At 43.2% G+C, this 16,307-nt stretch overlaps 2 protein-coding genes across 2 annotated transcripts in view; one reads left to right on the top strand and one right to left on the bottom strand.

The window, feature by feature from the left end:
• The window catches only part of tmem163a (transmembrane protein 163a), a 261,821-nt gene that overhangs the window by 22,044 nt on the left and 223,470 nt on the right, over positions 1 to 16,307 (bottom strand). Inside the window, exon 7 of the mRNA XM_059966281.1 lies at positions 15,993 to 16,104. Coding sequence (XP_059822264.1) covers positions 15,993 to 16,104 — 112 coding nt within the window. The remainder of the gene's footprint in view (positions 1 to 15,992; positions 16,105 to 16,307) is intronic.
• The window catches only part of LOC132392440 (uncharacterized), a 490,427-nt gene that overhangs the window by 291,581 nt on the left and 182,539 nt on the right, over positions 1 to 16,307 (top strand). The window lies entirely within an intron of this gene.

Below are 16,307 nucleotides of genomic sequence, written 5' to 3'. Positions count from 1 at the left end.
CCACCCGGATGTCCATCATGGACCTTGCGAGCTGGTGTGGGGCGATTTGGTCGAGAGTCACAGTGGCCAGAGTTGAATCGCCGTCGGGGTACCCGGTAAGCATCAGAGGGTCGGGGGCGGGGCGTGCTGACGTCGACAAAGATGGCCGCCCACATCCGGGGTACCCGGTCAGCATCGGAGGATCGGGGGCGGGGCGTGCTGACGCCGACAAAGATGGCCGCTCACATCCGGGGTACCCGGTCAGCATCGGAGGGTCGGGGGCGGGGCATGCTGACGCCGACAAAGATGGCCGCCCACATCCGGGGTACCCGGTAAGCATCGGAGGCTCGGGGGCGGGGCGTGCTGACGCCGACAAAGATGGCCGCCCACATCCGGGCATGCAAGATGGCGGCCCCCACGTTCCACCCGCAGCGCTGCACTCCGCTCGCAGTTTAGACTTACAGACCTTGGCGAAATGGCCCCGCTTTCCGCAGCTGGAGCAGGTCGTTTCTCGCGCTGGACAGCGTTTTCGAGGGTGCTTTTTAAGTCCACAGAAATAACAAAGCACAGGCTTCTGACGGGCTGCCGCTGTGGTCGGGTTTGGGGAGCTCGTGGAATCGTGACTGGCAGCGGTGATTTCGCTCGCGGGAGCCGGCGGTGGCGGGGTCTGAGGCATCCACGGAACCGGCGGGGATTCGCGTGACTGGACAGCGTCGGCGTCGTGCAGCGCAGCTTCCAGAGCGTTGGCCGTCTCGATCGCCGAGCGTAAGGTAAAATCTGAGTGTTCCAGCAGTCGCTGGCGCATGTACACTGACCTCAGTCCCGTCACAAAGGCGTCTCGCACTAGCAGCTCCGCATGCTGTTCTGCCGTGAGCGTCTTGCAGTCACAAGCTCGGACGAGTGTCTGTAGTGCTCGGAGAAACTCAGCGCTCGATTCTCCAGGCCGCTGTCGCCGGGTAGCTAAACGATGTCTTGCGTAGACGGTGTTCACCGGCCGCAGGTACTGTCTTTTGAGGGCGTCCAGTGCCCCTTCGTAGGTCGGCAGGTTCCAGATAATGGAATAAACTTTTGGGGTGACCCTCGAGAGGAGAATTCTGTACATAACGGCAGGGTCAGTCGCACGAAGCTCCTCCAAGTATGATTGGAAGCATGCAAGCCAGTGTTCAAAAGTAAGAGCTGCTTCAGGGTCTTGAGGGTCCAAATCCAACCTTTCCGGACGTAAAACAGTTTCCATGTTTTAAAACTTTCAGTCAATAAAATTGATGCACCATCAATAACTCACTCTGAGACGTAAGGCGAGATATCAGCTTTTATTGACTGAAGAAGGAACCAGCAGTGAGTGACCATCATATTACATCCTGGAGAATGAGGCAGAGGATCAGACCTCGATCGCCTTTATACAGGGAGGGGCCTGTGGGAGGAGCCACAGGAGCAGTGAGAAGGGGGCGTGTCCAGACAGGCACATAGTTCACCACACAATGTTGCGACTTTATAAAGCACTGGTGAGGCCTCACTTGGAGTATTGTGGCAGTTTTGGGCCCCTTATCTTAGAAAGGATGTGCTGAAACTGGAGACAGTTCAAAGGCGGTTCATGAAATGATTCCAGTATTGAATGGCTTGTCACATGAAAAGCGTTTGATGCCTCTGGGCCTGTATTCACTAGAGTTCAGAAGAATGAGGGCTGACCTCATTGAAACCCAACGAATGTTGAAAGGCCTTGATACAGTGCACGTGAAGACGACATTTCCTATGTTGGGAGAGTCTAAGATCAGAGGACACAGGGGTATCATTTTAGAACCATAGAACATTACAGCACAGAAACAGGCCTTTTGGCCCTTCTTGGCTGTGGTGAACCATTTTTCTGCCTAGTCTCACTGACCTGTACCTGGGCCATATCCCTCATTACATTTCTCATCTATGTACCTGTCTAAGATTTTCTTAAATGTTAAAAGTGAGCCCACATTTACCACTTCATCTGGCAGCTCATTCCACACTCCCACCTGATATTCCCTTTGAACTTTTCCCACTTCAACCTTAACCCATGCCCTCTGGTTTTTTTCTCCCCTGGCCTCAGTGGAAAAAGCCTGCTTGCATTCACTCTATCTATACCCATCATAATTTTATATACCTCTATCAAATCTCCCCTCATTCTTCTATGCTCCAGGGAATAAAGTCCTAACCTATTCAACCTTTCTCTGTAACTCAGTTTCTCAAGTCCTGGCAACATCCTTGTAAACATTCGCTGCACTCTTTCAACCTTATTAATAACCTTTCTGCAATTCGGTGACCAAAACTGCACACAATACTCCAAATTCGGCCTCACTGATGCCTTATACAACGTCACCATAACATTTCAACTCTTATACTCAATACTTTGATTTATAAAGGCCAATGTGCCAAAAGCTCTCTTTACTACCCTATCTGCTTGTGATGCCACTTTTAGGAAATTATATATCTGTATTCCCAGATCCCTCTGTTCTACTGCACTCCTCAGTGTCCTACTATATACCTTGTATATTCTACCTTGATTTGTCCTTCCAAAGTGCAATACCTCACACTTGTCTGTATTAAACCCCAACTGCCATTTTTCAGCCCATTTTTCCAGCTGGTCTAAATCCCTCTGCAAGCTTTTAAATCCTTCCTCACTCTCCACTACACCTTCAATATTTGTATCATCAGCATATTTGCTTATCCAATTTACCACATTATCATCCAGATCATTGATATACACCCTATCCTCATTATATGTGGGGGATACTTTCCTTGCAGTTGATGCATAATGTGACCAATTATTTAAATGGAGAAAATAGGGATGCATTCCAGAGGGCTTCCTGAATATGTTTTATCTGTAATTTATTCACATTTTCATACCAATATGACACAAAAGCAGTATCACAGGCAAGATTTGTATTATAGTTCATCAATTTAAGATAATAGACAATAGACAGTAGGTGCAGGAGTAGGCCATTCGGCCCTTCTAGCCAGCACCGCCATTCACTGTGATCATGGCTGATCATACAAAATCAGCACCCCATTCCTGCCCTCTCTCCATATCCCTTGACCCCGCTATCTATAAGAGCTCTATCTAACTCTCTCTTGAATGCATCCAGACACTTGGCCTCCACTGCCTTCTGGGGCAGAGAATTCCACATATCCACCACTCTCTGGGTGAAAAAGTTTTTCCACATCTCTGTTCTAAATAGCCTTCCCTTTATTCTTAAACTGTGGCCTTTAGTTCTGGACTCACCCATCAGCGGGAACATGCTTCCTGCCTCCAGCGTGTCCAATCCCTTAATAATCTTATATGTTTCAATCAAATCCCCTCTCATCCTTCTAAATTCCAGTGTATACAAGCCCAGTTGCTCCAATCTTTCAACATATGATAGTCCCACCATTCCGGGAATTAACCTTGTGAACCCACGCTGCACTTCCTCAATAGCAAGAATGTCCTTCCTCAAATTTGGAGACCAAAACTGCACACAATACTCCAGGTGGAGTCTCACCAGGGCCCTGTACAGCTGCAGAAGGACCTCTTTACTCCTATACTCAATTCCTCTTGTTATAAAGGCCAGCATGCCATTAGCTTTCTTCACTGCCTGCTGTACCTGCATGCTTGCTTTCATTGACTGATGTACAAGAACACCTAGATCTCGTTGTACTTCCCCTTTTCCTAACTTGACTCCATTTAGATAGTAATCTGCCTTCCTGTTCTTGCCACCAAAGTGGATAACCTCACATTTATCCACATTAAACTGCATCTGCCATACATTTGCCCACTCACCCAACTTGTCCAAGTCACCCTGCATTCTCATGACATCTTCCTGACATTTCACACTGCCACCCAGCTTTGTGTCATCAGCAAATTTGCTAATGTTACTTTTAATCCCTTCATCTAAATCATTAATGTATATTGTAAACAGCTGCAGTCCCAGCACTGAACCTTGCTGTACCCCACTGGTCACAGCCTGCCATTCCGAAAGGGACCCATTAATCGCTACTCTTTGTTTCCTGTCAGCCAGCCAATTTTCAATCCATATCAGTACTCTGCCCTCAATACCATGTGCCCTAATTTTGCCCACTAATCTCCTATGTGGGACTTTATCAAAAGCTTTCTGGAAGTCCAGGTACACTACATCCACTGGCTCTCCCTTGCCCATTTTCATAGTTAAATCCTCAAAAAACGCCAGAAGATTAGTCAAGCATGATTTTCCCTTCATAAATCCTTGCTGACTTGGACGAATCCTTCTACTACTATCCAAATGTGTCGTAATTTCCTCTTTTATAATTGATTCCAGCATCTTTCCCACCACTGGCGTCAGGCTAACCGGTCTATAATTCTGTTTTCTCTCTTCCTCCTTTCTTGAAAAGTGGGACAACATTAGCCACCCTCCAATCAGCAGGAACTGTTCCTGAATCTATAGAACATTGGAAAATGATTACCAATGCATCCATGATTTCTAGAGCCATCTCTTTAAGTACCCTGGGATGCAGACCATCAGGTCCTGGGGACTTATCAGCATTCACACTCAACAGTCTATCCAACACCATTTCTTGCCTAATGTAAATTTCCTTCAGTTCATCATTTACCCTAGTTCCTTTGGCCACTAATACATTTGGGAGATTGTTTGTGTCTTCCCTAGTGAAGACAGATCCAAAGTACCTGTTCAACTGTTCCTTGTTCCCCATAATAAATTCACCCGTTTCTGTCTTCAATGGCCCAATTTTGGTCTTAACTATTTTTTTGCTATTCACATACCTAAAGAAGCTTTTACTATCCTCCTTTATATTCTTAGCTAGTTTACCTTTGTACCTCATTTTTTCTTGGCGTATTGCCTTTTTTTGTTATCTTCTGTTGCTTGTTAAAAGTTCCCCAGTCCTCCAGTTTCCCGCTCATCTTTGCTATGTTATATTTCTTATCTTTTATTTTTATACTGCCCTTTACTTCCCTCATCAGCCACGGCCACCCCTTACTCCCCTTAGGATCTTTCTTCCTCTTTGGAATGAAAAGATCCTGCATCTTCTGCACTATTCCCAAAAATACTTAACATTTTTGTTCCACTGTCTTCCCTGCTAGGGTATTGTTCCATTGAACTTTGGCCAGCTCCTCTCTCATAGCTCCATATTTCCCTTCGTTCAACTGTAATACTGACACATCCGATTTTCCCTTCTCCTTCTCAAATTGTAGGTTAAAACATATCATATTATGGTCACTACCTCTTAATGGTTCCTTTACCTCGAGGTCCCTGATCAAATCTGGTTCATTGCACAACACTAAATCTAGAATTACCTTCTCCCTGGTAGGCTCCAGTACAAGCTGTTCTAAGAATCCATCTCGGAGGCACTGCACAAACTCCATTTCTTGGGGTCCAGTACCATTCTGATTCTCCCAGTCTACCTGCATGTTGAAATCTCCCATGACAATTGTATCACTACCTTTGCGACATGCCAATTTTAACTCTTCATTCAACTTACACCCTACAACTAGACTGCTGTTTGGCGGCCTGTAGATAACTCCCATTAGAGTCTTTCTACCCTTAGAATTTCTCAGTTCTATCCATACTGACTCTACATCCCCTGATTCTATGTTCCCCCTCGCAAGGGACTGAATATCATTCCTCACCAATAGAACCACCCCACCCCCTCTGCCAATCTGTCCTTTCGCTAAGATGTATATCCTTGAATATTCATTTCCCAGGCCCTGTCCGCTTGAAGCCATGTCTCAGTTATTCCCACAACATCGTACTTGCCAATTTCCAACTGAGCCTCAAGCTCATCTACTTTATTCCTTATACTTCATGCATTCATATATAATACTTTTAATTTGTTACTCCCCTCTCCTTTCATATCAATTTCTATTTCACTTGGCCATACTGTATGATCTCTTCTTGAGCTTTCTAGTCCATTGATTCTGTTGTCCTTACTAACTTTTCTTATTTTCACTTTCCCCTTAACTCCATCTTTTTATTTCCAGTTCATCCCCTCCCCCCCACTACTTAGTTTAAACACATCCGTGTTGCAGTAGCAAACTTGTCTGCCAGAATGCTGGTCCCCCGCCTATTAAGGTGCAACCCGTCCCTTTTATACAATTCATCCCTACCCCAGAACAGATCCCAGTGGACCAAGAATGTAAATCCTTGCTTCCTGCACCAGTTCCTCAGCCACACATTCAGATCCATTATCTCCCTGTTCCTGCCCTCTCCAGCACGAGGAACTGGAAGCAAATCAGAGATAACCACCCTGGAAGTCCTGCTTTTCAGCCTTCTTCCGAGTTCTCTGAAGTCCCGCTGCAGAATGTCCTTCCTCTTCTTCCCGATGTCATTTGTGCCGACATGCACTACCACTTCCGGCTGTTCACCTTCACTCTTGAGGATTCCCTGCAATCGGTCCATGATATCCTGGATCCTAGCACCAGGGAGGCAACACACCATCCTTAAATCTCGCCTGTTGCCACAGAAACCCCTTTCCATACCTATTACTATGGAGTCCCCTACTACAATGGCTCTTCCTGATGTCTGACTCCTCGGCTCTGCTTCTGCACCAATTTTCGACTCGCAGACCTGTCCGCCTCGCAGACTGGCAGTACCTTCTGTCCTGACAGCTTCCAAGAGGGTGAACCTGTTTACGAGAGGTACATCCCCCAGGGTCTCCTGTACTTCAGGCGTCCTTTCCTTCCTCATTGTTGCCCCCTTTCTCTCTTCCAGTATCCTCGGTGTAATGACCTCACTGTAGGTCCTGTCCAGAAAACCCTCATTTTCGCGGATAAACCTGAGGTCATCCAGTTCTTTCTTCAGTGCTGCAACATGCTCCTTCAGAAGCTGAATCTGGACACACTTTCCACAGCTGTAGCAGCCGGGGGCACCATCAGTGTCCCTGACCTCCCACATCATGCACGTAGCACACTGATCAGCTTAGCAGTCATGTCTTCACCCTCTCCAATTGTGCCTGGCGTAGTCTCCTCGCCTAAGACTCTCGAGCCAAAGACTAGCACTTTTCACACCAGGCACTTCCCTGGTAATATTCAGCGTAAGTTGGAAGTTGACATCTAGGGATTACAGTACTCACCAACAATGCCAGGTGTGTTCGTTCCGGGAGACGAGTGGCTGTTGTGGTGTTGGGATCATATAAAGCACAGCAAGGAATGATGGAAGACTCACACAACTATTAGAACTCCTGGCAGCAGGAGATGACACCGGTTTGAAGGAACTGGTGAGGGTTGTTTGCTTGGCAGCATTTTGTTTTTCAGCATAAATTTGCTTGTAGGGAAGAAGGGTTGATGGCAGGGAATGACTGAAATGCAGACTCCGTTCTAAACTTGGGTCCATGTCCATTGCCACTTGTGCCAAGTGTTCCGAAATCCACCATTCCCTCACCGTTGGTAAACTCCCGGGATTTTCAAAATCGTCTGTTGCTTGCAGCATCTGAGAGATGGTTTGCCGGAAAAAAAAAGGCCTTGAATGTGGATCACACCCTGGTCGAGTGGCTGAATCAGCGATGTTGTGTTAGGTGGCAGGAAACACACTGTTATGTTAGGAGGAATGCTGTCCAAATGTTTAGGATGGGCTGGCGCATTGTCAAGCAACAAAAGAACTTTAAAAGCAACATTCTGTTCCCGGCAGTAGCATCCCAGAGCTGTGTTACCTTCACCTGATGTCACGTTATTTATAATTTCCAACTTTTTTTCAAGTGTTAAAGCAGTTCTCTGCCGCTCGGCTGATGGCCCAGGACATGACGTCGGACGCTTAGGAGGCATAGTTAAATACTTCAAGCACAAAATCACTGCACTGTAGGTAAAACCAACAGAAGTTTAAGAGCGCAAGATCGCATATCCACTTGCAAAAACAAATACGAGACTAGCGGAAGTGAAATTGTGAGGCAAACGCACCTGACTTGTATTGGTGGGAAAGCAGTGCTCCTCACATAACTGAGTTTTGGACGCATATAAGGAGACATTGGTAGAAATAGGTTCCTTACATAACTGTGAATCCGCATAGTCTGAAGACATGTAACAAGGATAGGGTGTAGATGACATTATCATCCAAATCATTGATACAGAACGTAGAAGAGGAGGAATTTCTTTAAACATATAAACACAGAAAATAGGTGCAGGAGTCGGCCATTCGGCCCTTCGAGCCTGCACCGCCATTCAGTATGATCATGGCTGATCATCCAACTCAGAACCCTGTACCTGCTTTCTCTCCATACCCCCTGATCCCTTTAGCCACAAGGGCCATATCTAACTTCCTCTTAAATATAGCCAATGAACCGGCCTCAACTGCTTCCTGTGGCAGAGAATTCCACAGGTTCACCATTTTAGCCAGATTCATTCATTCATTTTAGCCAGAGAGGGGTGAATCTTCAGAATTCTTTGCCACAGGCAGCTGTGGAGGTGAAGTCCTTACATTTATTAAGCCAGAGGTTGATAAGATTTTAATTGGTCAGGGAATTAAGGGATACGGGGAGAAGGCAAGAGATTGGGCTGAGAGGAAAATTGGATCAGCCACGAGAAAGTAGCAAAAGCAAACTCGATGGGCCAAATGGCCTAATTCTGCTCTTATATCTTATGGGAATGTATACTTTAAATGGCAGGAAACAGAGTGGGATTCATGCACAGAGGGAACTTGGGGGTGCAAGCTTGAATTTCCTTGAAAGAAGCAAAACAGACAGTGGTAAAGGCAGCATAGAGCATACTTACTTTGATAAGTTGGGGTTTAAAAATTGCCAAACCATGTTGTGCTCTGGGAACTTTGATAAGATCACTTTGGAGTATTGTGTGTGTGACTTCTAATTATTGCATTACCGAAATAATGTGAAGTCTGTGGACAGGTTACAAAAGTAGTTCACAGAGATGTTGTGTGTATTAGATAACAGTAGCTAGAAGGAGAAGCTGATGAAACTGAGATTGTTTCTCTTTTCTGGAGCATAGGAAACTGTGGGAAGTATTTCCAATGAGAAGAAACTGAGATAGGGTAGGTATAACTTTTTTTCAGAAAGGAAGTACCAAATACCAGAAGCAATTGGTTTAAATTGAGAAAGGCAAGTTTAATGGAGATTTGCTAGGTAAGGGTTTTCTTTACAAAGAGTGGCAGGTGCCAGTGGAGGTGATTGAAGCAGGTATAACACTAACATTCAGAAAGGCAATGAACAGGGAGGGTGGAGAGGCAGATGGGATTACTTTAGATTGGTATTATAGCTGGCATGGATATGTGGGCCAAAAGGCTAGTTCCTGTGCTTTACTGATCTATATTGTCTTGTAATAATGACAGTAGGTCATTCTTTGTTCTGCATTTCTTTGCCTTTATCAACGTGGTGCCTCATGCAATCTTCCACGATGATCTCCATTCTCAGAACATCATTTTTAGAATAAGAAATTGGAGCAGGAGTCAGTTGTTCAGTCTTTCAAACCTGTTCCAAGTTCACAACTGATCCTCTAACTCAGTGCCATTTTCCTGAAACATCACCATATTCTTCAATTCCCTTCATGCTCAGAAATCTATTTAATTCTGTTTTGAATGTCTACAGGCACCTGGTGTAGATTTTCTTTAACCATCCACTCTTTCATCACCCTCCAAGTGAGGATAATTCTGAGAAACCCTTTTGGTTAAAATGGTACCCCTGTTCCTACACTCTTCAGCCAAGGGAAAAGTTTGCCAAGTCTTAATAAAATCTCTTATTATTTTGAACTGCAGAGAACACTGTCCCAGTCTACTCAGTCCCCACTCATGTGGCAAACCCAGCAGCGCTGGAATTATTCCTGTGGATATTCTCTGAAGTACAGTATGTCCTTTCTGAAGCAAGGAGAACAAATCTGTACACAATCCAGAAGTGTTTTCATTAATACTTTTTACAATTGCAATGTCTTCCTTACTCCTACATTCTGATCCTATCATAATTAAAACTAACCAAGATTCAAGACTGAATGAACTTCTTGCATCCCATCAGTAATGCAGTATGATATATAAACAATAGACAATAGGTGCAGAAGTAGACCATTCGGCCCCTCGAGTCTGCACCGCCATTCTGAGATCATGGCTGATCATTCACTATCAATACCCAGTCCCTGCCTTGTCCCCATATCCCTTGGTTCCCCTATCCATCAGATATCTATCCAGCTCTTTCTTGAAAGCATCCAGAGAATTGGCCTCCACCATCTTCCGAGGCAGTGCATTCCACACCTCCACAACTCTCTGGGAGAAGAAGCTCTTCCTCAACTCTGTTTTAAATAACTGACCTCTTATTCTCAATCCATGCCCTCTGGTACTGGACTCTCCCAACATCTGGAACATATTACCTGCCTCAATCCTATCAAATCCTTTAATTATCTTAAACATTTCAATCAGATCCCCTCTCAATCTCCTCAATTCCAACGTGTACAAGCCCAATCTCTCCAATCTCTTTGCGTAAGACAGCCCTGCCATCCCAGGAATCAACCTAGTGAATCTACGCTGCACTTCCTCAATTGCCAGAATGTCCTTCCTTAAACCTGGAGACCAAAACTGTACACAATATTCCAGGTGTGGTCTCACCAGGGCCCTGTACAAATGCAAAAGAACATCCTTGCTCTTGTATTCAATTCCCCTTGTAACAAAGGCCAACATTCCATTTGCCCTCTTCACTGCCTGTTGCACTTGCTCATTCACCTTCATTGACTGGTGAGCTCGGACTCCTAGGTCTCTTTGCATTTCTCCCTTACCTAACTCGACACCGTTCAGACAATACTCTGCCCTCTTGTTCCAGCTTCCAAAGTGGATAACTTCACATTTATTCACATTGAATGACATCTGCCAAGTATCTGCCCACTCACTCAGCCTATCCAAGTCTCCCTGTATTCTCCTAACGTTCTCTTCGCATGTCACACTGCCACCCAGTTTAGTATCGTCAGCAAACTTGCTGATATAGTTTTCAATGCCCTCATCTAAATCATTGACATAAATCGTAAAGAGCTGTGGTCCCAATACAGAGCCCTGTGGTACCCCACTAGTCACCTCCAGCCAGTCTGAGAAACACCCATTCACTGCTACCCTTTGCTTTCTATCTGCCAACCAGTTTTCTATCCATGTTGAAACCCTGCCCCCAATGCCATGAGCTCTGATTTTACTCACCAATCTCCTATGTGGCACCTTATCGAATGCCTTCTGAAAATCTAGGTACACAACATCCACTGGCTTACCCTCATCTAACATCCTTGTTACACCCTCAAAAAACTCCAACAGATTAGTCAAGCATGATTTGCCCTTGGTAAATCCATGCTGGCTCAGCCTAATCCTATTTCTGCCATCTAGATGAGCCACCATTTCGTCCTTAATAATGGACTCAAGCATCTTCCCCACGACTGACGTTAGGCTAACAGGGCGATAGTTCTCCGTTTTCTCCTTCCCTCCCTTCTTGAAAAGTGAGACAACATTAGCCACTCTCCAATCTTCAGGAACTGATCCTGAATCTAAGGAACATTGGAAAATGATTACCAATGCATCTGCAATTTCCTGAGCCACCTCTTTTAGAACCCTCGGATGCAGACCATCTGGACCCGGGGATTTATTAGCCTTCAGTCCTACCAGTCTACTCATCACAGTTTCTTTCCTAATGTCAATCTGTCTCAATTCCTCTGATATCTTATGACCCTGGCCCATCCATACATCTGGGAGATTGCTTGTGTCCTCCCTGGTGAAGACAGATCTAAAGTATGCATTAAATTCTGTTGCCATTTCCCTGTTTCCCATAACAATTTCTCCCAATTCATTCTTCAATATGACCTTCTTCTATATATAATTCTTCTATATGACCTATGAACATACCATTTGTATGTCAACAGTAATATTGATGACTGATAATACTGATGAATCTGTAATACATCATTAAAACCAATATGGCAGGGGGATGGGAACCAGTATGATAGAGCTGAGGGTGAGCCAACAGTTTTACAAGTAGATGATGTAATATGTAAAATAAATGTAAGGAAGGACAAGCCAAGGATTGGGTACAACTGCGGACAGAACAAAGAGTTAAATTGTACCACAGAGGCAAAATTCAAAAGGGCGAAGAATGCAGGACTAAAGGTGCTGTATTTAAATCTGTGTAGCATTCAGAATAAGGTGGACAAATTTGTGGCACAATTAGAGATTGGTCAATATGATGTTGTGGGCATCAATGAGTTGTGGCTGAAAGCGGGTCAGAATTGGGAACTAATATCAAAGGATATACTTTGTATCGAAAGGACAGGTGGGAAGGCATAGGCAGTGGTGTGGCTCTGGTGGTAAGAGATGGAATTACATCTTTAGAAAGAGGTGACATAGGGTCAGAGAATGTTGAATCTTTGTGGGTGGAGTTAAGAAACTGCAAGGATGAAAAAACCATTATGGGAATCATATATAGGCCTCTAAGTAGTAACCAAGATGTGGGGTTGGAATTGCAAAGGGAGCTGGAAAAGGCTTGTAATAAAGGTAATGTCACAATTGTAATAGGGGACTTAATATGCAAGGGTATTAGGAAAATCAAGTTGGTGTTGGATCACAAAAGAGGGAATCTGTTGAATGCCTATGAGATGGCTTTTTAGAGCAGCTTGTGCTCAAGCCTATGAGGGGAAAGGCCATCTTAGGTTGGGCATCAGTAAAATAAACTAGATCTTATTACGGAACTTAAAGGAACTCTTCAGAGGCAGTGATCATAATATGATTGAATTCATACTGCAATTTGAGAGGGAGAAGCACAAGTTATATGTCTCAGTACCACAATAGAATAAAGAGGATTACGGAAGCATGAGAGAAGAGCTTGCCCAGGTGGATTGGAGCAGAGTACTGGTGGGGATGATGGCAAAAGAAAAGTGGTTGAAGTTTCTGGGAATAGTTCACAAGGTGCAGGATAGACATGTCCCAGAGAAGAAGTTGTTCTCAAACGGCAAAGCTGGGCAACTATAGCTGACAAGGGAAGTCAGGGATTGTCCAAGTGTCAAGGAAAGGGCAAATAATGTAGCAAAAGTGAGTGGGAAATTGGATGATTGGGAAGCTTGTAAACTCCAACAAAATGGAACTAAAAAGCTATAAGAAGGGAAAAGTTAAAATATGAGAGCAAACTAGCCAATTATATAAAGCAAGATACTAAAAGTTTTTTCAGTTATATAAAGAATAATACGGACGTGAGAGTTGATATTGGACTACTGGAAAATGATGTTGGTGAGGTAGCAATGGTGACTAAAAAATGGCAGATGAACTTTATAAGTACTTTGCTTCAGTTTTTACTGTGGAAAACACTAGCTGTATATCAGAGTTCTGTGAATGTCACAGAGCAGCAGTGAGTGCCACTGCTATTACAAAGGAAAAAGTGCTCGGCAAACTGAAAGCTCTTAAGGTGGATAAGTCATCTGAGCCAGATGGCTACATCCAGAGTCCTGAGAGAGGTTGCTGAAGAGATAATGGGTGCATTGGTCATGATCTTTCAAGAATCACTTGATTCTGGCATAGTCCCGGAGGACTGGAAAATTCCAAATGTCACTCGACACTTTAAGGAAGGAAGGAAGACAAAGGATAGGAAATTACAGGGCAGTAAGCCAAACCTCAGTGGTTGGGAAAGTATTGGAGTCTATCATTAAGGAAGAGGTTTCAGTATACTTGGAGACTAATGATAAAATAAGTCAAAGTCAGCATGGTTTCTGTGAAGGAAAATCTTGCCTGACAAATCTGTTAGAATTCTTTGAGGAAGTAACAAGCAGGTTGGACAAAGGAGAGTCAGTGGATGTCATTTACTTGGATTTTCAGAAGACATTTGATAAGGTGTCTCTCATGAGGCTGCTTAACAAGATCAAATCCTCTGGCATTACAGGTAATATACTGGCATGGGTAGAGGAATGGGCACAGCCTCAATATTGGGGGTGACCTTTTAGAACAGAAATAAGAAGGAATTTTTTTAGCCAAAGAGTGGAGAATCTGTGGGATGCTCTGCCAAGTCTGTGGCAGAGGTCAGGTCCGTGGGTATATTCAAAGCAGAAGCTGATAAATTCCTGACTGGTCAGGGCATCAAGGTGAGAGGGCAGGAGTATGGAGTTGAGTGGGATCCGGGATCAGGGATCAGCCATGGTGGTGCAGACTTGATGGGCTGAATAGCCAAATTCTACTCCCATGTGTTATGGACTTACATATATGGCCTATGAACATACCATTTGTCCTATTAATCATATGTTACATATGCATATAGTTCTTCAGTAACTTGGGCACAACCACAGCTAGGTTTCTTTGAATATCAGCACAATCCTATCTCTTATCACTTAGCAAATATTTTGCTTTTCTGTTACCCTCCAACCCATAGGAAAAAGATCCAGAATCTATGGAACTTTGCAAAGTATCCACTATTGTCAAAGACCCATAATATTTCCAGACTGTAAATTCCTCTACTGGTTCTTTATTAACAGGAGACATTTCCTGTCTGTCTGTAAATGACAGAGAACGTCCTCAACAATGCACACACGAAATCTGCGACCATCTACTTTTATGTTGCTCACCAATCTACTCTCATATTATATCAATTTCTTATCCTCCTTTGCTGAGCTCTACAGCAACCTATAAAACTTACTTTATCTTAATATTATACTTAATATTGCTTGTCCACTACAGACAAATCACTTTCCTTTTAGAGTTTTGTGCTTCCAAGGATTTTTTATTTTTGCTTCTCAGATTTATTGTATGTGCACATTTGCAGAGCTGAAATGTAAGACTTACTTACAGCAGCATCACAGGCAAAGAACAGCAGAGAAGCAGTGTTCACAAGAAAAAAAACATAAATGAAACATATATTACACAAGAGATTCTGCAGATGCTGGAAATCCAGAGCAACACACACAGAATGCCGGAGGAAATCAGCAGGTTATCTATGGAAATGAATTGATAGTCAACATTTCAGGCAAAGGACTGAAAATGGGGAAGATGACAGAATAAAAAGGTTACACACAATTTTACCAGAAAGAACACAATCAGAACAAATAAAAGTGAAGTCCATTTTAATGCAAGGTGATCAAAGTGGTCATACATTGCTAAACTGTAGTGATTTGGAAAGGCTGAAGGGAAGTCACCATTATTGAACATGATGGTGTGAGACTTCAGGCTTACATACCTCTTGCCTGATGGGTTGCAAAATAATGGTATGATCCCTGTGGTGGGCATCTTTGTAATAGATGTTACTTTCTTGAGGCAGGGCTTCCTATAGATACTACAGGAATCATCCCTTCAGTATGTGCTACCAAACCTATGCCAGAATGATGTTTCCTCTGGTTGGAATTAGTGGAACCAGGGTTTACAGCCTCAATAAAAAGGAGTCAGCCATACAGGTCAGTGCTGAAAATAAATTTCTACACCTAGATGATAAGGAATCTTTGGAATTCTCCACACAAGGAGGCCAGGAAGGCTCACGTGGGAATATTCAGGGTAGAAATTTAAGGATTTTTGTTTATTAAGGAAATGAAAGAATGTGGGGTTTGTGCAGGAAAGTGGTACTGGGATGTAAAAGACAGACTATGATCATATTGAATGGCAGAGCAAGTCGGACAGTAACTTTGCAGCAAAGTTGGTAAATAATTGATGCAGATCAATCATCCCAATGCCAGGACTACTCCTACTTCTAGTATTTACATTGTATACTCTGTGAAGTCCTTTAGGACACTTAACTCTGCTACAGGTTCCATATAAATGCAAGTTGTTGTATTTGAATGAAAACAAAGATGGTAGAAAAATAATTCCACTTAAACAGGTCAAATGACAATTATTTAATTCTGTAGATCTAGTATTTAAAGAAAAATTATTAAAAACAGAGTAGGAAAGTGAGAGGATTATGAGTTTCCTTTTACAAAAACATGAAAAGTAAAAATATTTCACTCATCATTTTTTTCTGATTTTGTGATTCTATATTTTTTTAGTCACAGCATGTAATTGTTGCCTTACATTTCCAATGTCCCTTGGTAATAAGTGAACAATTTTTTAAAAATACTTTAATTTGACCACATAAAAGTATATTAACAAAGGGTCAATACTCACCATCAGTTATCAGGGCTTTGCTTGTAAGGACTCTACCAAGCATGAATTTAACCACAGCCAAAATACTACACAGGATTCCACTTACAATGGATACACTAAAAAGGAAATCATCCTGGAAAAAAAACAGGTATTTAGTGAAATAAAGGTATCTTCTTCATATCCAGATAAACAACTTAAATGTTTAAGCATATAAGCAAAGATATTGTCAGTTATATTACAAACTCTGCCAATGAACACTACATTAATATTCCTTTTATTTTGTACTATTTACTTATTTTCATAATTTATAGTATTTTTTATATTTTGTACTTTGAT

The sequence above is a fragment of the Hypanus sabinus genome, chromosome 4 (assembly GCF_030144855.1).
Source record: "Hypanus sabinus isolate sHypSab1 chromosome 4, sHypSab1.hap1, whole genome shotgun sequence".
Lineage (NCBI taxonomy): Eukaryota > Metazoa > Chordata > Chondrichthyes > Myliobatiformes > Dasyatidae > Hypanus > Hypanus sabinus.
Note: the sequence above shows the minus strand (reverse complement) of the source record. Positions and strands in the feature narration are given on the sequence as shown.